The sequence below is a fragment of the Octopus sinensis genome, linkage group LG11, assembly GCF_006345805.1.
Source record: "Octopus sinensis linkage group LG11, ASM634580v1, whole genome shotgun sequence".
NCBI classification, from domain to species: domain Eukaryota; kingdom Metazoa; phylum Mollusca; class Cephalopoda; order Octopoda; family Octopodidae; genus Octopus; species Octopus sinensis.
Window position 1 is genome coordinate 28428504 of NC_043007.1, and position 25512 is coordinate 28454015.

Below are 25512 nucleotides of genomic sequence, written 5' to 3' on the forward strand. Positions count from 1 at the left end.
TATGGGCCGGCCCAAATATTCTAGATGGTTTATATTCAAACTGGCGATATCTAGCCTCTAACCTAAATTGACATTCTAAAAATAAACAATCACATCATTGAAACTTCAAAGCTATAAGATAATGCATGATTAATTCAAAACCATTTGAGTGAAAAAGTATTACATTTAACAGAGTAATGTGAACACTAAACGGTTAATATGCAACAGATGCAGAGGAGCAAAAACTAAAAACATAAAAGAGAGAAATTTTCTGAAATGCACAGATGGTTCTCTGGAGGCAGGCAATAGTTTCTATTACCTATGTGATCTTATTAGCAATGGAGGAAAATTTTCTGCAAGTATAGATTCTAGAACAGAACCAGCTGGAGAAAGTGCTGTTGTGACTACTAGTTACTGCCACATTTGATGGTTACCACTGCCATTAGCCTGTCTGTAACCTATATATACATAAATACAGGATCACATGTAGGTTAACATGTAAAAACGCATGTTACATAACATTTCTGCAGAAGAAAGTGAGACAACAAAAATGATGACTAGAGTTATCGTAGACTGGGGGGGGGGGAGAAGAAACAAGCTTACCTTCCAAGTTTCTAGCTCCATTACATGTTTACGTCAGGGTAGTCATGCAAAATGGCGCTGGAGAACAAGTAGTAAATAAGGAGAAGTGAAAACTGGGAGTAATTTGTCCAGAGTTACTGAATTTCCCTCTAGTACATCAACAACTGTTAGTTGCTGGGATAAATAATCTCCAACCTCAAGTGTTTTAGTTTTCCCATGGGACTCACCATGGAGAGCAGTATCTACAGTGTGAAGAAACTGATCCCATTCTATCTGTAAAAGAATACAAACCAAAAGAGAATATTAAAGAAGATTGGCTAGGCACGAATTAGCCAATTACAGAAGAAATGTAGGTGTGGCTCTTGAGGAGATGTGTAAATGTTTTAGGTTTGAATTGAGGCTTCCACCTCTTGTGTAACTTGCTAGTCTTGAAGTAATTTCATGAGGTAAAGAAAATGTTTGATTAGCAGATGACTGCATACATATCCAAATATATACATAAATTGTAGGTTTTGTTAAAGAGGGTCTAATATATATCCTCTTATACAAAATCAACTGTATAATTAGCTAGCTGTAAAAGAACAATTATTACAGCAGTAATGGAAATTGACAAATTTTGTCAAAGCAATATCAGCCATGAAGATGATAGGTCTATATACACACACACACACACATATATAGAGAGAGTTTTTCTTCTCCTAGATGGGTTGCCATCACCATGGGTAAGGAGTCTCATCTGCCCCATACATATATATACACACACGAAAAAAAGTAAAAATATGAGATTTAAGAATATATATATAAGATATGTAAAAGCAATATATACATATGTACACCCATTTTTGTTGGATGACCATTGATTAGTCCTCCACCCTTTGACAGGTTTTGTTTTTTCGTCCACAGGGTGTCCAATAAACACCCTCTTCACAAAGCAAGTTAAGTGGGGTTGCCAATTTAGTCGCTGATGACTCGACTATGCAATAGGATGTGCTAGGTTACATGTTACCAGTAGCGCCTGAGTGTGACCTGACATATGCAACTTCTCTTTCGCTAATTCCCAACAGTAAGGTCAATTGGAAGGGGCCACTCTTGCACTTCAAAGACAAAGTAAAAGACAATCTGAAGCAAATCAATATTCCCTTTTCTTTCTGGGAAAGCAAAGCATCAGAACACAGGACCCGGTACCAGTCCTGCTTCTACTCAGTTCAAAGATCTGGGCAAAATCGACTCCAACATTGGGACCAACTTTGTACAAACATGAAGACACGCTAGCAAAATGCTGCTCCTCTCAATGGAAACCTTACCTATCATTGTGGTTTTGTGGCACAGCAGAATCACTACCAGAACTAGAAAAGAAATTTCAGGTGTGAAAGCAAAGTTTAGAATCAAAAGGGCTTAGAGTCAATATTGCAAAAACCAAAGTCCTAGTAAGTAGGAAGGTGAACACACCACAAACTCCATCAGGTAGATGGCTCTGCTCAATCTCTAGAAAAGATGTACTCCATAAGATGTACCCAGTGTAAGCTATGTATGCATAAGAGGTGCAGCAACATCAAAGGAAGGTCAACCAGGATGATAGCTTTTGTGTGCGTCAGATGCACAGGGACAATAAACACTGCAGATGCTCAGAAAACAGACTCCATCACATGCCAGGGAGAGAAAGTAGTAGTAGTTGACAGCTTCTGCTACCTAGGTGACCAAGTCTGTAGTGTGGGGTGGAAGGCTCGGAGAGTGTTGCTTCTAGAATAAGAAAAGCCTGAACAAAGTTCAGAAAGCTCCTATCTCTACTGGTGACAAAGGGCCTCTCACTCAGAGTGAAAGGTAGATTGTATGATGCATGTGTGCAAACTGCCATGCTTTACAGCAGTGAAACATGGGCTGGGACTGCTGAAGACATGTGTAAGCTTGAAAGAAATGAAGCTAGCATGATCCGCTGGATGTGTAATGTCAGTGTGCATATACGACAGAGTGTAAGCACCCTGAGAGAAATGTTGGATATAAGAAGCATCAGATGTAGTATGCAAGAGAGACGACTGCACTGGTCATGTGCTGCGTATGGATGAGGAGAGCTGTGTGAAGAAGTGTCACTCCCTAACAATGGAAGGAACCCGTGGAAGAGGTAGACCCAGGAAGACATGGGATGAGATGGTGAAGCACAACCTTCAAATGTTGGGTATCACAGAGGCAATGATGAAAGACCAAGACCTCTGGAGATATGCTGTGATTGAGAAGACCCAGCAAGTAATGTGAGATCAAAGCCATAGCCTATACCAGTGGTGCAAACCAGCCCTTTTAAAAAGTACCTTTTAATCGTCGGGCAACATGCCATGCTTGAGGAGATCTATTGAGCCAAGTAAAATCAAAATCAAAGCTCAATCAAAAATGGAAATTGTAGTTGTGGCTGATGCCAGTGCTGCCTGACTGGCTCTTGTGCTGGTGGCATGCGATGAGCACCATTCATGTGTGGGTCATTGGCAGTGTCGCCTGACTGGATCAGATTCGAGCCTGGTGCAGCCTCCTGGCTTGCCAGTTCCCAGTCAAAGCGTCCAACCCATGCCAGCATGGAAAACGGATGCTAAACGATGATGATGAAGCAGAGCAAGCCTTGCTGTTCACTCAAGAAAAGACACAGTAAATAATCCACAAGCACTGAAGCAAACTGAGTCCTCAACACTTGTCCCATTTGCCGAAAGGCTTGCAAGGCACCAGCAGACCTCAAGAGACACATTCGTGCCCATAGAACATTTTATTTTATTAACACAATATTTTACTGAACCCACATCTATCGTTCATGACAAGAGAATCCGTCATATATATACATACTTTAGTTGTGGATTAACAAGGCTACTAATGGTAGCCACAGGAATATTGGTATTTGTCTCCATTTTGGATGAGAATACAAGATTTTGAGGAAGATAATATACATATTATAGTGCACCTGAGCACTGTACACAATTATTATTATTATTATATCACGGGACGTAACTTGTAAGGAAATCTTAGTTGTTGCCTCCCCTGCATTAGCCCTGGGATATTCACAAGGAACTGCATGTTTTGTATGGATGTGCATGTACACATATACGTAATGTTTTTTTATAAATTTGGATGTGCACAAGCGTTCTCACATAAAATGATTCAAGAAGGGAGACAGGAATTAAGATTTCTTTATAAGTTACTTTCCATGATCTGTATATTTATTCATCCTGAAATTCCACACAGTCTCGTTTTTCCAAAATGGGGATGAGCACTAGCGTTTCCATGTGACAGGCTCGAAAATTGATAAGAGATTTCTTTTTACGTGAAATCATTGGTAGCCTTCTTAACCCACAGATAAAGATTTATTGACTAGTGTTGAACACTCATTATCACTGTTTGATATTAGCGTGTATGTATGTGTGTGTGCATAGATATAACAACATGAAGTATGCATACAAATGAGTTAAATACGCAAACAACGAGACAAAAAAAAAACATGGAAAATAGGACAAGTAACACAAAGAACGACCCTTCATCAGTTGTTGACTGTCTATCTGCTCCTCATTCAACGGCAATATGAATCTTCGAAGACAGTTGCTTCCATAAATTCCAAAATAAAATTTTGGATTTATGGAGGCTCAAAGTTGGGAACAAAAACAGGACAGTGAAGACATACAAGGAAACTTAATGAAAACAAACATGGAGGGTCATTAGACCAGAACGAGAGGAAAATAGTAAATGCTGGATGAAATATTTTCTTTGAAAAGGGAAAAGATAGATGTCCAGTCCTTAGAAAGTCGTGCAGGAAAAGAAAGATGGATGATAGTCACGTGTGAGCAACGAGAGAGAGAAACTTACTTAGAAATGGATGCGTGGTATTCAATGAAATAATAATATAAATTCATCATCATCATCATCATCGTTTAACGTCCGCTTTCCATGCTAGCATGGGTTGGACGGTTCAACTGGGGTCTGGGAAGCCCGAAGGCTGCACCAGGCCAGTCAGATGTGGCAGTGTTTCTACAGCTGGATGCCCTTCCTAACGCCAACCACTCCGAGAGTGTAGTGGGTGATTTTATGTGCCACCGACACAGGTGCCAGACGAGGCTGGCAGACGGCCACGCTCGGATGGTGTTTTTTATGTGCCACCAACACAGGTGCCAGACGAGGCTGGCAGACGGCCACGCTCGGATGGTGTTTTTTATGTGCCACCGACACAGGTGCCAGACGAGGCTGGCAGACGGCCACGCTCGGATGGTGTTTTTTATGTGCCACCGACACAGGTGCCAGACGAGGCTGGCAGACGGCCACGCTCGGATGGTGTTTTCTTATGTGTCACCGACACAGGTGCTAGACGAGGCTGGCGGACGGCCACGCTCGGATGGTGTTTGTTACGTGCCCTCAGCACGGAAGCCAGTCATTGCGGTACTGGCTACGGTCACGTTCGGATGGTTTTCTTATGTGCCACCGGCACTGGCACCACAAGGATACAAATTCCATTGATGTTCATCTATTTTGATTTGGTTCGATTTGATTTGATACGATTCGATTCGATTCTCACTTGCCTCAACAGGTCTTCACAAGTGTCACAAGAAGGAAGGTATGCACAGGTGGACTGACTACGTCCCAGGTAGGGGCCACGGATTATGGCTTCACTAGTCTTGCGGGTCTTCTCACGCACAGCATACTTCCATAGGTCTCGGTCTCTAGTCATTTCCATGGTGAGACCTAACGTCCGAAGGTCGTGCTTCACCACCTCGTCCCAGGTTTTCCTGGGTCTACCTCTTCCACGGGTTCCCTCAACTGCTACGGATTGGCACTTTCTCACACACCTCTCTTCATCCATTCTCGCCACATATATATTAGTAAAATTAAAAAAATGTTAAAGAAATGCTACAAAAATGTCATGCATTACCTCAAATTCAATGAGATTATTTGCCAGCTCTTTTACAGAAGAATTTCTAAAACAAACAAAAATATTGACATTTCAAATGAAGAAATTTGATTCATCATTTTTGATTACTTTCACCAACTTTAAGGCAGGGTGTAGTGCGGTGGGGTGGAGTATTGGTATGGTGCAGCGGGGGTGAAGTGTAGTTGACAGGGAACATTGACAATTGTGTTAGCTGAGGAAAGGGGCACTAATGATTTCTGGCCCATAACTCTGAGCTCAGAATTTAAGATTTTGGCCATGGTACATGGTGCTTGTTAGTAATGTGGTTAGGAGCATGTAGATGTGCAGGATTCCTGGCAGATCTATTCACAACCATCTCTTTCCTCAAGCAATACATCCCAAAGTAGATGACTATTAACCCTTTTGTTAACAACCCGACTGAAACCACCACTTGCTCTGAAGTACAAATGTCTCATTTTCATAAATCTTCCACCAAACTTTAGTCACAATTTATGTTTCTAACACTAGCTTAATGATAACTAAGTTATTTGACTAAATTCTCAGTTATATTTAAAATTAATTGAAAGAAACACAGAGCATCTCAAAATAAATACGATAATGAAAGGGTTAAATATGGTTTTTATGAAGCTCTGATCCATTCGGATCAATCCAAAGCTTTAGACAAATTTGCCTATCAGTATTCAGTGCAACTAGTTTTGATTTTGTTTGTAGGTTGGGTCCCTTCAATGTCAAGAAGCTTTTTTGTTCTGTAACCAGACTAAATGGCCACTGGTCAAAACCATTTCAAATCTCATGCTTAATCCATGTCCTTTCACATTGCTCCTACATATTTTATCTCACGAGCCAGTGTTGCAGAAGAGGTGTTGAGGGGCATCCCATTTCATCTAGGATACAAGAAGGCTGTGTCAATGTATGCAGACAACATCACCACAGAAATCATGCTGGTCAGCACCACACTGAAGGAATAGGAAGGAGTAACACGAGGAAGCATTAATTAGTGGGTTTGCAATTCAGTAGCTTTCATCCCTCCTGCATCAAGCACTGGAACTGGAGGTGTTAACTAATCCCTCCCCTCAAAACAGCTGACCTTATGCCAAAGAAATCACTGTTAGAGTGGTGTGTGAGAGAATTCTTTATTTAGTTGTATCTCTTTACATTCTGAGTTCAAATCCTGCTGTAGTCAACTCTATATTTCATCCTTTCAGAGTAAATAAAATACCCAACAGCTATGATTGAATTAACTAAAAACCCTTCACAAAAGTTGTGGCTTTGTACCAAAGTCAGATATTAATTTCAAGGACTTGTAAAATCAATAACACTAGACAAAGTATTTAAGTCCCTTCATGTTTTGTTGATTTGGGTAAATAGCGAAGAACTACTACTACTACTACTACTACTACTACTAATAATAATAATAATGTTCTTGAATTGTCTCTAACTAACACCATGCCAGTATGGAAAATGGACGTTAAATGATGATAACCCCTACACATTTCGGGTTAATGTAAGAATTCATCATCATTATTATTATTATAGCGTGCTCTTAGTGGGATCCACTCTGTTGTAAATATTTAAACTAGGGCCCCAGCTTAACTTCTTACTAGTGTTAAAATCTCTAGACCTAAATGGAAAATGAGATTGAAAAGCTGAGCTGGGCTGGAACTAATCCTATTCCTCTTTGGTGTTTGATTGGTGAAAAGGTGTTAGTATAGTTTTGTTAGCCAGAGACTATCATCTTGGACAAGGACACCCTCTGAATCGCATCCAATATTTACTGAGATTATTCCTCTGCTATCCAGCCAATCTACTACGAGGGGAATTCCAGAGTTTTGAGACTTTTTTTAAGAGAGGCAGTTATAACTGTCCTAGATTATTGTAATTTTGGTCTCTCATCACTACTTCATATATCTAATAAGCTGACCTGCCAACTCTTTTTTTAATTTTTATTCCAGATTGAAGAAGTTGGAGAGTTTGATAAGATCTTGTTTGATAACAACACTTTGAACACACTCCACCAAACATTGCTTGTTACAGGTGACTAGTTTGCAGAATGCAATCAGGATGTAAATAAATCTGGAAGCTTGCTATGCAAACTGGGGACGGATGAACACGCACACACACATACACTACAGAAACTTATGAAACTCTTCAGACTGCTTATGGATTAACTTGTCTGAGACGAGCATCTGTTTTATGCCAGAACAAGAGGTTCAAGGACAATAGAGAGGAGGTGAGTGACAATAAGAGGTGCAAGAAAGAAAGGAACATCAGAACTAGTTGAGAAAATTCACAATTTTTTGCATGAAGGCCCAAGTATTTTTATCATCATTAGAGTGTACTGGGTGCTTCTTTACAAGGTGCCAGCACAGGCACTATTTTATGTGGTGCCAGCACAGGTGATTTTTTACAAGATACCAGTATGGGAACTTTTTTATGAAGTGCTTATGCGGCACCAGTACAGGTGCATTTTACATGGCAGCAGCACCCATGAAGTTGTGACTTGGCTACCCCAGTAGGACAAGGAAGTGTTGAGGCAGAAGCATAAGCTCCTCCACCTACACCCACCTCAATGTGGCAACTATACACAGAATTATTTATGAAGGTCTGAGCATGTGCAAAGTTTGTTCTCAGGGTGCTCAATGATGAACAGAAGGAAAGATGCATTGGTAACAGCAGGGAGATCGTTGAGCTCATTACTGCCAATCCAAGTGTACTTTTGAGTCTCTCATGACTTGTGAAAAAAGCTGGATCTGTTATGATCCAGAGACAAGGAGACAGTACCTAATGGAAGTATCCTGACCCTGCCAGACACAAGAAGGTCAAGCAAAGCATGTCCACTAGGAAGCTCGTGGTAGCCCATTTTTTCAACAGCAAGGGCATCATTTATATACACTGGGTCCACTCTGGTCAGATAGTCAACAAAGAGCACTTTGTGGAGGTTCTGAGAGAGTTGAGGAAAAAATTTCATCACAAAAGGGTCAGAGCTCTTCCACTTGGGTCAGTGGCCCCTGCACCAGGACAATACATCAGTCCATGATTCCATTCTGATTACTAACTACTTGATAAATATTGGTATCAGAACTGTCCTTCACCTTCCCTGCAGTCCAAACGTTGTTCCCTGTGACTTTTGATTGTTTCACAAGCTGAAGGAAAACCTCAGGGCTAGTTGTTTTGAAGATATTGAGATGAAGAAAGCTGTGACAAGGGTCCTGGGCACGTTCACTTTGGAGGATCTCCACCAGGCTTTCCTAAAATGACTCCTCGAATGCTACAATAAGAGCATTGAAGTCAGACAATCCTACTTTGAAGGAGATTAGAATTTTGTACTTCTTCTGGAATGAACCCCATATACTTTATCAATTCCTGAAGAATGAAAGGCCAAGGCAGTATTTGAACTGATGAAGTCATCATTTCTAACAGCTTTACCACTAGATAAAACAACCCACAATATAATTTAGTTAAAATTATTTACCTGAAATGCTTTCCTAGCTGTAAATCCAGTTCCTTTCGATTTTGAGAGCCAATGCTGTTGTAAATTCAGTAAAACAGGAAGATGTAAATAAAAAATGTTTTGTTAGATAAAAAAAGAATTTCAAACATTAAATATTATCACCACCATCATTACTATTATATACATCTACATTTTGTCCTCCTATTATAATAGAGCAGGAATATTTTTTGTTACAAACTCAAACTTCTATATATCATTAGAGAAATAGTTTTAAAATAAGTTCCCTTCTTATAGCAAACTAGTCATACATGATGTAGGAATTGTACCTGGGAAAAATAAGGAGACAAACAGTTTTATGGGTTCATCCTTAGAACAACCAAAAGTCTTTTGCTACTGTTTTTTGTGACTTCAGTTAAATAATAGACAGATGCATTGAGTTATATTGAAATTGAAAAATTAAGTTTAATTTTCAGATGTCATTTTTGCAACAACAATGTCACACTGCATCACCTTAACTGTTTACACTGCAATGTGAGTTTCAAATTTTGGCACAAGGTTAGCAATTTTGAGGGAGGAAGGAAGTCAATGACATCACCCCCCCCCCCAGGGCCCAACTGATAATTATTTCACTGACTCCAAGAGGGTGAAAGGCAAAGCTGACACTGGCAGAATTTGAACTCAAAATATAAAGACAAACAAAATACTTGGCATCATTTTGTCTGGCATGCTAACAATTCTTCCAAATCACCTCTTGTTTATAAGACATATTAGGGAAGTTAACACTATAGATGATTTGGGAGGGGGTGATTTCTTCACACTAACATTGGTTGGATTTTTTAACTAAGTCTTTCAAAGTCACTTTTTTTCTCTACATTTAACAGGTTCTCACCCACATGACTTTTTATCCATAGAATTATGTTTGGGTAGTTTAACTGTCAAATAAAGGACATTCTTGACCTAATAAGGTTCCTGTGCTGATCATAAGGTCTATATCACAACACATTTACTACATAATCACTATATTAAACACTGAGTTAATGTCATCTTATGCTTTCAGAAATTCATCTTGCAAATATTGAATTTGAATACCTTACCTTCTAAACAGTGTATTGTATGTTTTGGCGAGCTGAAACATTTTCCCCACTTTTGAAGAAATGAAATTTTCAAGACTGTCTGAAAAACACAAATTATATAAAGAAAAGTTAAATAGGGGTTTTACAAGCACATAAGGGCAAGACAAACAAATCACAGTTTTTCAAGCTCACAAATGCAGGTGCCATGAAAAAACACTCAGTGCATTCTGTATAATGGTTGTCTGGCAGTATAAACCATTCTCAAGCACTGAATGCTACACAGTCCTCTGACCTTTCAGATCTTATCAAACTCTCCAACTAATGACAGCAAGTAAGAAGCTGATGGTGATATGCTATTTGATTTTTATTGAGGAAGAGACTCAAGGAAAATAGAAAGCAAAGACAATCTGGGCAGGATTCAAACATAAATCATTCTATTGATTTTGGCACTAATATGTTAATTATTTAGGTTCAAAGTCAATTGAAGTTGACTACATCGAATACAGTGTATAACTGGTGCTGCATATATCAACCTTAGTGTACCTTCCTGTTCCTTACTGATTATAAATTCCACTGATCTTAAACATTAAGATTGTAGAATTACTAAAATCCTAGCTTATGGAGCAATACGTATAGTAAAGAACGTTTCAAAGAAGGTACAACATTGGTAACATCAGTAATGCCGCCAAGGTCAGTGCTTGGGTACTCAGCACTTTCGATCAGCCCTACAATGTACACTACCAACTTCTTCAATAACACCTTCCAACTATCTTCACTACACCAGCAGGAAATTGCAGTTCAAAAATTATAAGCGATAAAAAAAAAAATCAATAAGTTTTATGATCAAGCACACCATGGAGTAAATTTGTAACTAGGCAAAATTTGAAATATTTCACACCAAATCGTGTGGCATAAAACCACACAAGCCTCTCGCCCCCCTCCATCCCTCAACCCATGTTGTCCAATCTTCTTTATTCCAAGAGTGCTCACATGTTCTTATTAAGTTGTTATTAACTGGATTAAAAAATTTTGTGTAAGTTATTTGAGTGCTGCAGGTGATCGTCCATTCAATAGAACCGGCTCTCGAGCGCCCAACATCTTTGCAGTATTTAGTTACCATTATAATGTAATAGACGAACATATGCAAGCTGTGTACAAAAACTGTCCTGCAAAATGGAAACAGCAAACTGAATTTATTTACGCTTATATTTCACTGCACAAATGTAAGAGATGAAATATGTAAAGAAAACTAGTTTTTTCTTTCCATTTACATTCTGTGATCAAATCTAGACGAGGTCACCCGTTCCTTTCATCCTTCTGAAGTGGATATTAAATATGCAACCAGTCAAGTATAAGGTCAATTGGGCGATTCTTACGTTAAATAGCCGACCAATTTGCACACCTCATACTCCTACTTTCTTCAAAAAGGAAGATGTATTAGAAAACGGTAAAACTAAGAAGCGACTTGGAATGCCTTTCATCATCTGCTCAATTCGGGCAAAACTGGGGTTAAACAGCAGAATTAAATATCATACCTTTCCTGTTAAATTCTGCAATGCCATCTTCAAGAATGATTTTACCGTGTTTCAAGAATTCTCCAAGTGCAGCGGAAATATTTGAGGTGAAATCAGAATTTGATGCAAACGATTCTGACGTTTGACCTCGACATGTGTCGTTGGCCATCACCGGAAGTAAACACCTCTTTCTACGCACTGCCTTCTGGGAGTCGGTACGTGGCAGCCGAGTCGTGTCCACGTCTCTCCCTCCCACTTTCTCTCTCTGCCTTATTTACTCACTCTCTCTCCGCCTTATCTACTCACTCTCTATCTCGCTCTATCTCACTCTCTCTCACTCTCCACCATTACATCAGGTCGACATCATTCTGATTATTTCTGACATCGAAGTAAGTAAATATTTTGGTTCAACGCGACACAATTTTTCGTAAACTTTATCACCTTTTCTTCTTTCATCATTAACTTTTATATTGTCTATTTTTTTCGTTTTAATTACTTCGTTTCCTCAAACGTCACTTTTCCTCCGTCAACACGGTCGTTCTTCAATCTGCTAGAAACAGCAGCTAATTCTCTCTCGAATTTCGCCCTAACCTAAGAATTAGGAAGTTCCTGTTGAATAAGGTAGTCCTGTTTTACACTGTCTTTGAAAAAGACGGAATGGTCATAACTAGATTAGAGAGGGAATCAGTCATTGTAAGGGGATCATCCCTTAAAAATAATTGCGAAGTCGCCTTTTTATAAAAATAACGTTTCTTATTCTTCATTCTCGTGAATTATTAACAATTCTGTGAGGAATCGCCAGACAGGTGTGTATAGCGATTGTCTAACACACCGGACAATGAAAATATGTGTGTGTGGATGTTGATTGTCTTCATATATTTACAGTTACATACAAAACCCAGTCGAACAATAATTGAGAGAAGAACTCAACACAAATCTCAATTTTTTACACCGAAATGGTTGGCAATAACTTCCAACTTTCGCCGGTTTTTTATGCGAAGTCAGTTAGTCTTTTCCTTGTGTGTTGTCGACTCCTTGCGCAGAGTTTGACCACCTCTTCTACCTACATCTTATGTACACATACCGACGTACGTTCTTCAATCTTTTACATTCGGCGTGTTTTGTGACACTGATGCTCTCATATATATATATATATATATATATATATATATATATATATATATATATATATATACATTAACAGGGTGGGGGCGACTCCATTGTCTATTTATTGTATCACTTATTCAGGGCTGTCCACAGCGAAACGCATTCCTTTAGAGTGGGAATCAGACATGTATGGTTTCGGTATCGTAGATTTAAAAAGCCTGATCCAAATGTTTTAGTGAACTCTGCTAGACATTGTCTTTCCCAGTGGAAACCTGACAAACTAGTTGCCTTCAATATCCAAACAATTATCTCATATGTCATGGGAGTAAAAGCGTGACATTCTATACCCAGTAACAACTAGAACCTAACAGATCGTGCCGATCTTGCATGGTTTCATCCGTGATGGCTAAAACAAACCTTTAAGAACCAATAATAACTGTTCTTTCATTGTAACTCTGTATCTATAACAGACAAAACTACATCTCAAAATTTCTCTTTAGAACGAAGAAACTACTTCAGCTGCTGACTCTATACAAGTCACAATGCCAATCTAGAATTTTTCTAATATCCCTGAGATAAAGCACCTGCTAAACGTACAAATATTCTAGACCATCTCCTTAAAATAGCATCTGACAGTTTGGCACTCATACACATTCTACAAATACTAACATAGTGTCATCTGTTCCATCACAAAAATGGGTGACCTGTTTGGCCCTAACATTTCAAAGATGACAGAAAGAGTTGTAAACAATCATTTCTTTCATCACCAGGAATGTTTCTGTTCCTTTATATATACATACATATATATATACACTGGCATATTACTTCCATAGGCCAATACCTACTGAAGACTTTCTTACAGGTCACCAATGATCCTTCATTTTTGACAACTTCATCAAAAGCAGTATTGCTGACTGAACATCGGGTAAAACCTTCAGCTACATCTTGTAAGAATTTCCTGGCTATACTGCCTATCTCCGGTCTATATGGTTTTCTTGTACCATGTCATTGCAGCATGTTGCAGTTGGCTCTCTCTAATCCACATTCTATCGACTCCGGTGTTCCCTAGAGTTTGTCTCCCCACAGCCATTCTACTGTAGACTAAGGACCAACTTACATCTCTTTGAATAATACTTCTACTCAGATACGACAGGTATCCTGCACAAGCAACCCCAACCTCACGGAACCAAGCTGTGTGTCTGATTTATGTCACACTTTATAACTTTTGGTGTTTGTTTGCTTCGATGGATTTCTCAAAAAATATCTTTATATCTTCTTTTTAAAGGTGTCTAAGACAGACTCATAGGATGACAACATACCAGGAGTACATTCAACAGAATGAAGACAGGGATGGCATTCGTTTCAGCTGGAATGTGTGGCCATCCAGTCGGTTAGAAGCTACACGAATGGTTGTACCACTTGGCTCCCTTTTCACACCACTGAAAGAACGGGTTGATTTACCCCCACTGCAGTATGACCCCATACTCTGCTCACGACAGACATGCAGAGCCGTACTGAACCCCTTCTGGTAAAATTATTATTATTGTTTATGCCATATTGTTAAAATTCTTGCAGTAAATATAAATAACTCATTTTTCAATTTTATATAAAACAGACTCACTTATACATGTATAACTATCTGTACCTCATAAAGCTTGTGGTGATATGGACACTAAAATATAAAGGACTGCTATTTAGATAAATTTGTATGTATATATATAAACAACTGCAGCGTGGAAGGTGTTTATAAGACATTTAAAGCACACAAAAACTGTTAGATTCACTTCAACATTTAAATTTAATTTGCCAAAATATTTTTGTCGCTTTGAGACTGCGACCTGTTAACTGACAAAATTCTATGCTGCGACAAAAATATTTACGCAAATTAAATTAAAATGTTGAAATGAATCTAATGGGTTTTGTGTGTTTTAAATGGCTTATAAACACCTTCCACACTGCAATTGTTTTAGTTCCAGTACACGATCTCAGATCAGGTCACTTGCTATGCAAGTACATCTATATATATATATATATATATATATATATAATTCTTTGTAAAAATATTTTTTATGATAGTGTTTCTGATGCTGATGACACATCATTATCGTTTTAATTACTTTCTGATTCTTACAGAGTTGAGGTGGAATTCATTGGGGCAGATTTTTTTACAGGTAGATGCCCTTCATTTCACCAACACTCACCTGTTTCCAAGCAAGACAGCATTTCCCCATGACCAGACATGTTTTCATAGAAGATAGGAAACAAATAACACTGCTTGTATGAAGGTGATACTTATTTACAACTGTCACACTATCAAAACCAGGAAACACACGTGCATGTGTGTCTGTTTGCATACATGTATATACATACACATAGATGTATGTATACATGATGGACTTCTTTCAGTTTTCAGCTTTTAAACCCACTCACAAGAGTTTGACTGGCCCAGGGCTATAGCAGAAACCACTTGCCCAAACTGCTGTGCTGTGTGACTGAAGCTGAAACCATGTGTTTGGGAGGCAACTGAGATTTTGTCAGTCTTGCTGGCTTACATCCCATACTTTCATTTATGTATACAGTCTATAGTGTTATTCAGTTTCGAGATTCAGGTGTAGAGAAGCCTGTCATATATAAATGTGCATGTGTATGTGGCAGATGCTCAGGAGCTTTTGTATGTGGCAGATGCTCAAACACTGACAATGCTCTGAGACCAACTTACGCCACATTCCAGGGAGAAAAACTAGACATAGTTCATAGCTTCCGTTATTCCGTTACCTAGGTGACCAAGTCAGTAGCGGGGGAGGGTGTACTGAAAGTGTAACTGCTAGAGTAAGAATAGCCTGGGCAAAGTTCAGAGAGCTCTTACCTCTGCTGGTGACAAAAGGCCTCTCGCTCAGAGTAAAAAGCAGACTGTATGACGCATGTGTATCAACAGCCATGCTACATGGCAGTGAAACATGGGCCGTGACTGCTGAGGATATGCGTAAGCTTGCAAGAAATGAAGCCAGTATGCTCCGATGGATGTGTAATGTCAGTGTTCATACTCGACAGAGTGTAAGTACCTTGAGAGAAAAGTTGAACCTAAGAAGCATCAGTTGTGATGTGCAAGAGAGACGTTTGTGCTGGTATGGGCATGTGGCGAGAATGGATGAAGATAATTGTGTGAAAAAGTGCCACACCCTAGTGGTTAAGGGAACCTGTGGAAGAGGCAGACCCAGGAAAACCTGGGACGAGGTGGTGAAGCACGACCTTCGAACTTTAGGTCTCACCAAGGAAATGATTAGAGACTGAGACCTTTGGAAGTATGCTGTGCGTGAGAAGACCTGGCAGGACAAGTGAGACCATAACCCGTGGCCACTACCTGGGATGTAGCCAGTCCACTTATGCATACCTTTCCTTCTTGTGACACAAAACTCTACTTGTGAAGACCTGTTGAGGCAAGTGAAAATCAAAATTGAAATCGATCAACATCAGTGGAAATTGCAGCTGTGATACCAGTGCCGGTGGTACGTAAGAAAACCATCCGAACATGGCCGTTGCCAGCGCCGCCCCGACTGGCCTCGTGCCGGTGGCATGTAAAAAGCACCATCCAATCGTAGCTGTTGCCAGCTTCGTCTGGCACATAAAAGCACCCACTACACTCACGGAGTGGTTGGCATTAGGAAGGGCATCCAGCCGTAGAAACATTGCCAGATCAGACTGGGCCTGGTGCAGCCTTCTGGCTTCCCAGACCCCAGTTGAACCGTCCAACCTATGCTAGCATGGAAAGCGGATGCTAAACGATGATGATGTGTGTGTGTCTCCTTGTCTTGATGTTACATGAGAGTTGTAAATGACCATCACCACCATGTAAGTGGTCATTTGATGATGTTGATGATGACGATGACGATGATGATGATGATCATCATCATCCATGAAACATGTCTGGCCACGAGGAAATACTTTCTTGCTTAGAAACCATTATAGTTGGAAACTAGAACGGCATACACATAGAAAATCAGTCCCAATGAACTCTGTTTGCCCTGTGCAAGTTTAGAAAAGTGGATGCTAAAACAATGACAATCATGCAGTCTGTAGGTTTTTAAAATTATCTTTGTGATTGTGTTTGAGTTTAATTGCAAGATGTTTCCTGTTTTCATAATATTAACCTTTCATTGTTTCACAATTCCAGCCAGGTTGATTATCGTGCTAAGCTTTGGTCCTGTAATTTTTGCTACCAGAGAAATCAGGTAAAAGTTTTATCTTTGTCTCTGACACTATCAGAATGCAATTATGTCATAACACACACACATACACACATATTTATATGTGTTTATATAATGTGAGGCGTTCCAGGTTGCAAAACAGTGTATGAGAAACAAGGTGTTGTGGGTGAAAAGTGTGTATGGGTGGATAATGGTATAGTTGTGCTTAGTGGTTCTAAAAGAAAGATGCATGGAAGTGCTTCTATGAGAGGCTATTAAATGTGAGTAAAGCATGAAAGAAAGAAAGCTGAACCAGCCATTCTAATTGACAATAGAATGATAGATGAAGCAATTAAAGATATGAAAGCAGGAAAAGTATCTTGACCACCAGGAATTACTACTGAGATGCTTAAAATACCTGTGGACTGGGATGTGGCTTAGTCACCTGTATAATTAATCAGGTTGTACAGGAAAGTATCATATTCAATGATTGACATAGCAGCATCATAGTCAGCTTCTATAAGTGTGTAGGAAATGCCTTTGAGAGAGAAGAATTATAGAGGTTAGATGTATGAAGTGCTTTATGCTCAAAGTGAATAGCATCTGTATAGAGAGGAGACCAAGGAAAACTTGGGATGAAGTGGTGAAGACTGATCTGAAAATGTTGCATCTCACAAAGGAGATGATGAAGCACTGCAGAAGACCAAACCACTTGTACAGGGAAAATGAGCTTTAAAATTCGAATTATGGACATTGGGAGAATAACACACACACACACACGTATAGATACAGGCAGGGTTGTGTGGTTAAGAAGATTGCTTCCCAGCATTATGGTTTTGGGTTCAATCCCCTTGTCTTGCATTTTGGATAAGTGTCTTCTACTTTAGCTCCAGGCTAACCAAAGCCTTGAAGGTGGATTTTGAACTGACAGAAGTCCATTGTATGTATACTTGTGTCTCCACATGCTGACATTACTTGGCAGTTGTAAACAAGCATCACCATCAGACAAGTAGTGTCATTTGCTTCCAGTCCTCCAGGAAAGCATGTCCAGCCGTGGAGGAATATTACTTTGTTTGGAAACAGGTGTGGGTTGGTGACGGGAAGGGCACCCAGCTGTAGAATATCTGTCTCAGTGAATTCTGTCTGATCCATTCAAGCATGGAAAGTAGATGCTAATATGTATGTATGTACTGTCAAGTCTACATCATCTTACCTTACCAACCTCTTTGATACTCTCTCATCTCTCTCTCTCCCTCTCCTCTCCCTCTTTGTATCACTCATCTGACATGAGTAAGCAACAGATTTGTATTTACTCCATACACCCTAACGTTTCACCTAAATATATTCTTAGTCATCGTTCCTTTAACTTTTGGGCCAGAATTTACTTACCTTCTACCCACCCCTCCTATTATTTTCCATCATTCCTCCACTCTCTCTACCACCTCCTCATCTCACTCTGTTCTATAAAACTCTTCCTTCGTACACTCTTTGTTCTTCTCCCATCATTGTACTTTCTTCTCTTTGTCTCCTCAGTCATCTAGCCCTGTCTTTTGTCACATAAACCCCTGTCGTCCTCCTCCCACTTGAGTCATATTGCATCACTCCTTGAATACTGGTCATCTAATCCCACCATCTCTTCTCACACATTCCTTTCATCACTATTATTCATATCTCTATCATATTCTCACTCTGTAAAGAGGTTGGCAACAAAGCTGAGACATGAGATTGTGAGGATCCTTTAGTCTTGACATCTCTCTATTACTCATCTCACCAACACTCAACTCTTTGTTCATATCACTGTACAGAAGTATCTTGTGGTACCAAGAGTACCACAATAATAAATACACCCTGTAACTTTGTAAAGTGGCTGGTGTTAGGAAGGGCATCCAACCACAGAAAACAAACCAAAATGACATGTGAGAGCACTAGGCTTTATCTGTTATACAGGACCCTGGCTGCTCTATGATCCTCCATTTAATTTTATATGGAGTTCTTTCATTCTTAAGGTGTCACATGTGGCTGTCCAGGGACCTGATATAACGTCTTTCTGGAACCCTAAAAGAGGACAGGTGGTTGTACAGGCACCACTTAAAGGCAGTTTTGGCTGATCTGATGTATATCTGAACTTGAGTGCTGGTTGTGTTCTTACCTCTGGTGTATCTTCTGTTGGGCCTGAAGTTGTTGGAGCTGTCGTCCGTGCTGGTGTTGCTGCCACTTAATGGGTTGCTGCTACTGCCACCATTACCATTGTTGTCCATGTTGTTGGATGAGCCACTGCTGCTGTTAGGATTGAATACCACCACAGCCTCACATTGGCCCCCACCCTCTCCAACTGGGCAGTCATTGTACTCCCTCCATGAGCACCTAGCCTCTGCTTGTCTTTTATGGCTGTTTGCCAATATTCTTTACATGTTGGGCCTTGCAACTAAAGGAGACCCTTAGGTTGTGCCTACTGAATAAACGTCTTTACTTGTTTGTGTGTGCATGTGGTATATATATATATATATATATATATATATATATATATATATACATATATATATATATCATAGAAAGCTTACCAAATCAGACTAGTCTGGTGCAGCCCCTCAGCTTGCTAGCCCTGGTTAAACTGTCCAACCTATTCCGGCATGGCCAAAGGACATTAAATGATGATATATATATATATATATATATATATATATATATATATATATATATATATATATACATGTATACACACACACACACACAGTGATGATGATGGTGGTATATATACACATGGTGATGATGATATATGTGTGTGTGTGTATATATATATATATATATATATTATATATATATATATAGATCTGACTGGCCTGGTGCAGCCTTCGGGCTCCCCAGACTCCAGTTGAACCGTCCAACCCATGCTAGCATGGAAAGCGGACGTTAAATGATGATGATGATGATGATATATATATATATATATATATCATCATCATCATCATTTAGCGTCCGTTTTCCATGCTAGCATGGGTTGGACGGTTCAACTGGGGTCTGGGGAGCCCGAAGGCTGCACCAGGCCAGTCAGATCTGGCAGTGTTTCTACAGCTGGATGCCCTTCCTAACACCAACCACTCCGAGAGTGTAGTGGGTGATTTTATGTATATATATATATATATATATATATGTATAATCTGTAGCAGGGCAGTAGAATTACTTTGCCTCAGTGTAGCAGCAACTCACTGGTGCTGCATTCCTCCACTCTTTAAAAGCTAGTAGCAGAGGAATACACATGATGACTTCTGCCCAGAGTAACAATGTGCACTTTTCAAGAGTGTTTATCCACTCACTCTCTAAAGGTCGGAACATTAACACCTAGTCCGCGTTTGTTGCTGCTTTGCTTTATCCCATTCGGATGTAGACACACTAAACTATCAACAAGCTTGTGCCTTGTCTAGCTCAATACACTATGGGTCCTTAAGAGTTGCTGCTCAACTGTGGAATAGGGTACGACATATTTGGCCAGTTTGTCAGTGAAGATTTCTTCATATGTGTTGGACAGCATGACGTTCCTTTTCTTACCTTCACTCATTAAAGCAACTCACCTTCAGACTGGCCACTGTTTGATATAAGGCATTCAACTACCTATAAAAATTTGTTTGGTTTTACCATTTAATTCCAGTAAGAGATTTAATTGCATACAACAAATGCAAGTGGGATTTTACATGCTACATAGCACACTACAGAGACACTTGTATGCACATGGATTAATTTTCACTTCTAACTATAAATTTGCAGCCATTTACTGTTACTTTTCATTTGAGAGCATTTGGCTCTACTGTATTAACTTTGCAATAATAAATGTTATATTTGTTAAAACATACAGACTACACCTCCTGGCTTATTTCTTATGCCTATTGGAGTCATACCATGCATACACATCGCATAAGTTCCTAACATTTCCTCACACCGAACAACCTCTCTTTATATATATAAACCATTTGAAATAGAATAGGAATGTGTTTGAAACAAGATTTTGAAGCTGTGACTTTGTTGAAAAACTTATTATTCTTTCTCAGTTTGATATTTTTTTATGATTGCCTCTCTAATATTTGTTTTTATTTCCAGTTTCCCCAGCAGTATTCTGCTATATCAGAACAACATCAACCTGCAGAAATAATTCCTCAGTTTTCTACAGTGGAATATATTATTGCTGTAAGTATAGAAATTATTCTTGCTGATGTTTTCATAATTCTAAATTTCCCAAATTGTACAAAATACTGCATTATATTAGAAATTACTTAGTTTCTAATTTAAACACAAAACCAGCAGTTTTGAGTGAAGTGGGTTAGTTGATAGCATTAACACTAGCATATGGCAGCTATTCTATCAACTCATGGGGACTCGAACTTAGAATGTTAATGTTAAAAAGTCAGAAGAAACACTACAAGGCATTGTTTCTTCTGATTCTCTTACAGTTCTGTCAATCCACCATGTTTCTGTTATAAACAAAAGGTGTCTCCTTGCGTGTGAAGACTATAAGAAGTGTGTTGCTACATGATAGTGAGTGATAAGCTCCAATGTGTAGAGATAAGGGAGTAAGTCATGAGGTATTGAATGTGGAAGCTGTAGGGAGTGAAGAGGGATCAAGTAGGTGTGTATGGTGTTGGATGTGTAATGTTAGCTGACATTATTGGTAGAAGACAAGTTTGTTGAGAGAAAGTAGCTATGTATTCAGGAATCAACTGAAGTAACAGATGTGGCATGGGGTATAGACTGAATAATGTGCTACATGGATGTCAGTAGACTTATGGAGGGAAGGAAAGGGTTTCAGGATACTGGTCCTTGCAATTAGTTGGTAAAATAATTAATACAAATCATGACCTGTTTTACTACAGAACTATTTAATCCATGTTGATTTATTAAAACATTGATGGTAATTTCTCTATATTTTTCTACAGCAGTCTTTGTGTAAGAAATAAGTCTGTCGAAGAAAGATATGCAGTGAGAGTGAAGGTTTCCAAGAAAGATTGAGTAGAGGTGGGTGTTGAGGAATTGGCAAAATTTGTTAGACCAAGGATGACTTGGTCACAGCCATCCCAGCAATTTTAGAGGAGCGATTAAATCGATTTTAACTTCAGTGTTCAACCAGTACTTATTTTAGCGATCCTGAAAGAATGAATGGCAAAGTTGACCTTGGTGGAATTCGAACTCAATGTAAAGATGGACGAAATGCCACTAAGCATTTTGCCCAGCGCACTAACGATTCTGCCAGTTCATCACCTTATCCTCTCCCGTCAATATTAACGAGTACAAATGTTGATTGTGATTTACAGTAACTTTGTAATTCCTTGAGTTTGACTGAAATATTATTCTCTTAATCTATTCCCTATTTCAACTATGTTTCTCTATATTCTCTCCTTGACACTTCTATATTTCTTATAATATTTAAACATTACTTTCAACCAACATTGAACTCAGTGTCTTTCAACAATATAGTTGGAAAAGTTCATTGAAAGCCTATAAAAGATAATGATAGGTTTACAGATTCAATCCTAACCCGAGGATTTACATAACGTAGCATTTAAAGAATATTAGAGAATGTTTCAACTGAATGTCAGATACCAAAGCTTTGAACTCTTGATCATATGGACAATGGGTTAGGCTGTTGGACTGAACTCTTGGTTAGGCTGTTGGACTACTCCTAATGATGAATTCAGACCTTATGACCATTGATATTATGCTTCAGAGCAAGGCACATAATTCTGCTTTCTCTGTAAGAAGGGCAACCAACGTGTTACAGCTATAATAATCCCACTTATCTTGGTTTGAACCAACTGATGTAAATCATTTAAAAACTAGATAACTATTAACCTCATTTTTAGAGATGGCAAGTATTTTTTGGCAATATTTACATTGCCTAAATTTCAGTTGGTTTGAACTGTGATCATCTTCATCAAGTGTTTTATTCTTGGTTGTGTACATAATATCAGGCTGGAATAAGACAGTCAGGGAACAAAATGATTGAAATATAGTGTAAATGTTGGTCTTAAAGCAGTTTTCATTTGTAAAAATTAATTGTCAGAAAAATAATAATCTTTTAAAAGTAAGAAGTGTATAAACCTATATTAGTAATAACCGGTGTTATATGTTTTGTTTTAGCGAGCCACTTGTCACCCTCCAGTCTACCTTATAGTTCTGGATACATGTATGGAAGATGAAGATCTTCAAGCTGTCAAGGTTTGTTCTCTTAATTTTTATCTCTGTAATTTGGTTATCACTGTTTTACCATAAACTGGAAGTGTGTCCATCAGAGCCATGATCAAAGTTGTTTCAGCTGTGACCGTCTTATTTTTTATTTAGATGGAGCTGACTTAAGGGAGATTTGTTTGCTATTTTCAGCAGTTTCAACAATTGCATAGATGTTTGCTGCTTCATCTTGAGATCTGTTGTGTCTGGTAAGACTAGGAATAAATAAAATATGAAAGGGAGGAATCTTGTAGTAACCATATCTCAAATCTTTATTGTAATAATTCTGTAATTATGTGCTATAGTTTTACATTTTTTAAAAAACTTTGGTATAACACCCTTCTCAAAAAGAGAAATAATTATCACCCCTATTATATCACTGATACTTTCATCATTAATTCAACTGGAAACCTATGCAATCTTAATTCTGTATTGGGGGTACTGAATTCGATAACTTAGAGCATCTGGAGTAGCTGTTCTATGTTGGCACCAAACTTTTGTGCATTGTTTTACGTCTTGTCTAGACATTGTTGTTATTGTTGTTAAAGTCAGCCTGTTCTCTGGTGGTTGTTGATTCTTTGCAGAAATCCATTATCATGTAGCCCAAAGAAACCAAGGACCACTTTATCCAATGCATTATTTTTAAAGACAATAAGGTGTGATTTGAGAGGGATTTGACTGCTATTTCTGATTAGTTGAGCATCCACAGAAGGGCTCCCTCGTTAATTCATAAAAATATTGACTGTGTTTCATAGTTTAAGCATGTTGCAAGTATTTTATCTTGACTTTTTATATGAAGTCAAAGGTTATGATATAGATGTGATGAAACTTGATCAATTAGAAGGGATTGTCAACTGAGCACAAGGGTTATGTTAACTTCTGTAGAGCTATATTGATCTCTGTATCAGGAGAAAATTGCTTAATTTAATAATTTTTTTTTCTTTCAGGAATCTTTGCAAATGTCTCTGAGTTTACTTCCTCCCAATGCACTCATTGGTCTCATAACATTTGGTAAAATGGTACAGGTCCATGAGTTAGGTTGTGAAGGCTGTTCTAAAAGCTATGTATTCCGTGGAACTAAAGATCTTTCAGCAAAACAAATACAGGTATTATATCTAATTAATTAACTCTGACATAATCATTATTCGTACCTTCTGTAAAACATTATGAATTTTTTGGTTTTTCATTATGAGGTATCTTTCAGTGATTTGCAGAAATTTCTGGTACCTATTTTGGACAGATGTATTTGTGGTGTTCTGTTCAGCAATACAACAGTGGAGCTGTTGAAGAATTACTCTTCCTCTACATTCCTCTCTAATTTCCAAGTCATTGGTTATTTTATTAAGATAATATTCTAAACAATTTCAGTACCATCTCATTTTTGATAAGATGCCAAATTGTTCTACACAGCTGCTCTAATAGTATATGAACTCAACGATGATGTCAACAATCACATTCCACCTTGTTGTAAGATCAAATCCTGATGGGGTTGATTCGTTTTTTTATTCTTTATAGGTTATTAAAATAAATACCAGTCATATATCAAGGTTGAATCGGTCATATCCACTATCCTCACCTCCCCTATAAAAATGGGCTTTTTTTACTCATGTCATTAGATAAGACAAAAATCCTGATTAAACCATGTCTGTTCATTTTGTTAAAGTATGTCTCAATATCTGAATCAATAAATCATTTAATTAATTAAAAGTTATCAATGTTTAATGATAATACATATCCAGAAATATCAATCCTGTTAAGCAAACTGAATTATTGACATCCTGTTTTATTTTATGCTCAAATTAGGAAATGCTTGGCATTGGCCGTGCTGTGAATCCACAAGCTCGCCAGGCACACACCCCACAAGGTCCTCAGCAACATTATCAGTTGCCAGCCAACAGGTATATTGTGTTTGTTTGTATCAGTTATAATTATTAGAATAAATCTCTTTGACATCACATCCAAAGCAATTTAAAAAAATATTTTTTCCTTTATCCTTTTCTCTCTTAAAATTAAGAATACCTGTCCTGGGATTTTTTTCACAAGAGGAAGATCAGTCTTTTGTAAGATTAGTAGATGTTGTCTGGTGGTTTTACAAAAAGCCAGAATAACTCAATTATATTATTTGTCTAATAACAGTTTCTTTCAATCTCTCTAACAACTTAGAGTATATTATTAATTTATTAATTTACTGTGCTGAATGTTAGGAACATTTGTTCCAGTTATTTAGTCCGTCTTTGCGCTTCTTGGGAACAAACTCCACATGTTAGACGTTGCTTTATGCTTCAGAATATTCAGTTTTAGACTTTAGAGAATATCTTTAAAATAAGATCATCATCATTTAACGTCCATTTTCCATGCTAGCATGGGTTGGACAGTTCGACCGGGCTCTGGCTGCACCAGGCTCCAGTCTAATCTGGCAGTGTTTCTACAGCTGGATGCCCCTTCTAACACCAACCAATCCACAAGTGTAGTAGGTGCTTTTTATGTGTCACTGGCATGGAAGCCAGTCAAGGTGGCG

The 25512-nt window shown here is 38.5% G+C and overlaps 2 protein-coding genes across 10 annotated transcripts in view; one reads left to right on the plus strand and one right to left on the minus strand.

Annotated features, from left to right (window-relative positions):
- LOC115217480 overlaps positions 1–11732 on the minus strand; it is a 32137-nt gene extending 20405 nt beyond the window's left edge. For 3 of the 7 annotated variants that reach the window (XR_005001195.1, XM_036507268.1, XM_029787186.2), the window contains exons 1-5: positions 11512–11730; positions 9998–10076; positions 8925–8978; positions 5453–5498; positions 583–834 (exon numbers count right to left, since the gene is read on the minus strand). Coding sequence is in view for 6 of the 7 variants with exons in the window: in XM_036507268.1 (XP_036363161.1) it covers positions 583–834; positions 5453–5498; positions 8925–8978; positions 9998–10076; positions 11512–11659 (579 nt within the window). In the remaining variant the exon portion in view is untranslated. Of the gene's footprint in view, positions 1–582; positions 835–5452; positions 5499–8924; positions 8979–9997; positions 10077–11247; positions 11402–11511 lie in introns of those variants that run through there. The other 4 variants (XM_036507271.1, XM_036507269.1, XM_029787187.2 and 1 more) reach the window with 4 other exon arrangements.
- A 17-nt stretch (positions 11733–11749) lies between these two features.
- Positions 11750–25512, plus strand: part of LOC115217086 (protein transport protein Sec23A) — a 60700-nt gene continuing 46937 nt past the window's right edge. For 2 of the 3 annotated variants that reach the window (XR_005001194.1, XM_036507266.1), the window contains exons 1-7: positions 11750–11879; positions 13883–14125; positions 16769–16826; positions 20874–20960; positions 22908–22985; positions 23942–24100; positions 24798–24892. Coding sequence is in view for 2 of the 3 variants with exons in the window: in XM_036507266.1 (XP_036363159.1) it covers positions 13905–14125; positions 16769–16826; positions 20874–20960; positions 22908–22985; positions 23942–24100; positions 24798–24892 (698 nt within the window). In the remaining variant the exon portion in view is untranslated. The remainder of the gene's footprint in view (positions 11880–13882; positions 14126–16768; positions 16827–20873; positions 20961–22907; positions 22986–23941; positions 24101–24797; positions 24893–25512) is intronic. The other variant, XM_029786678.2, reaches the window with a different exon arrangement.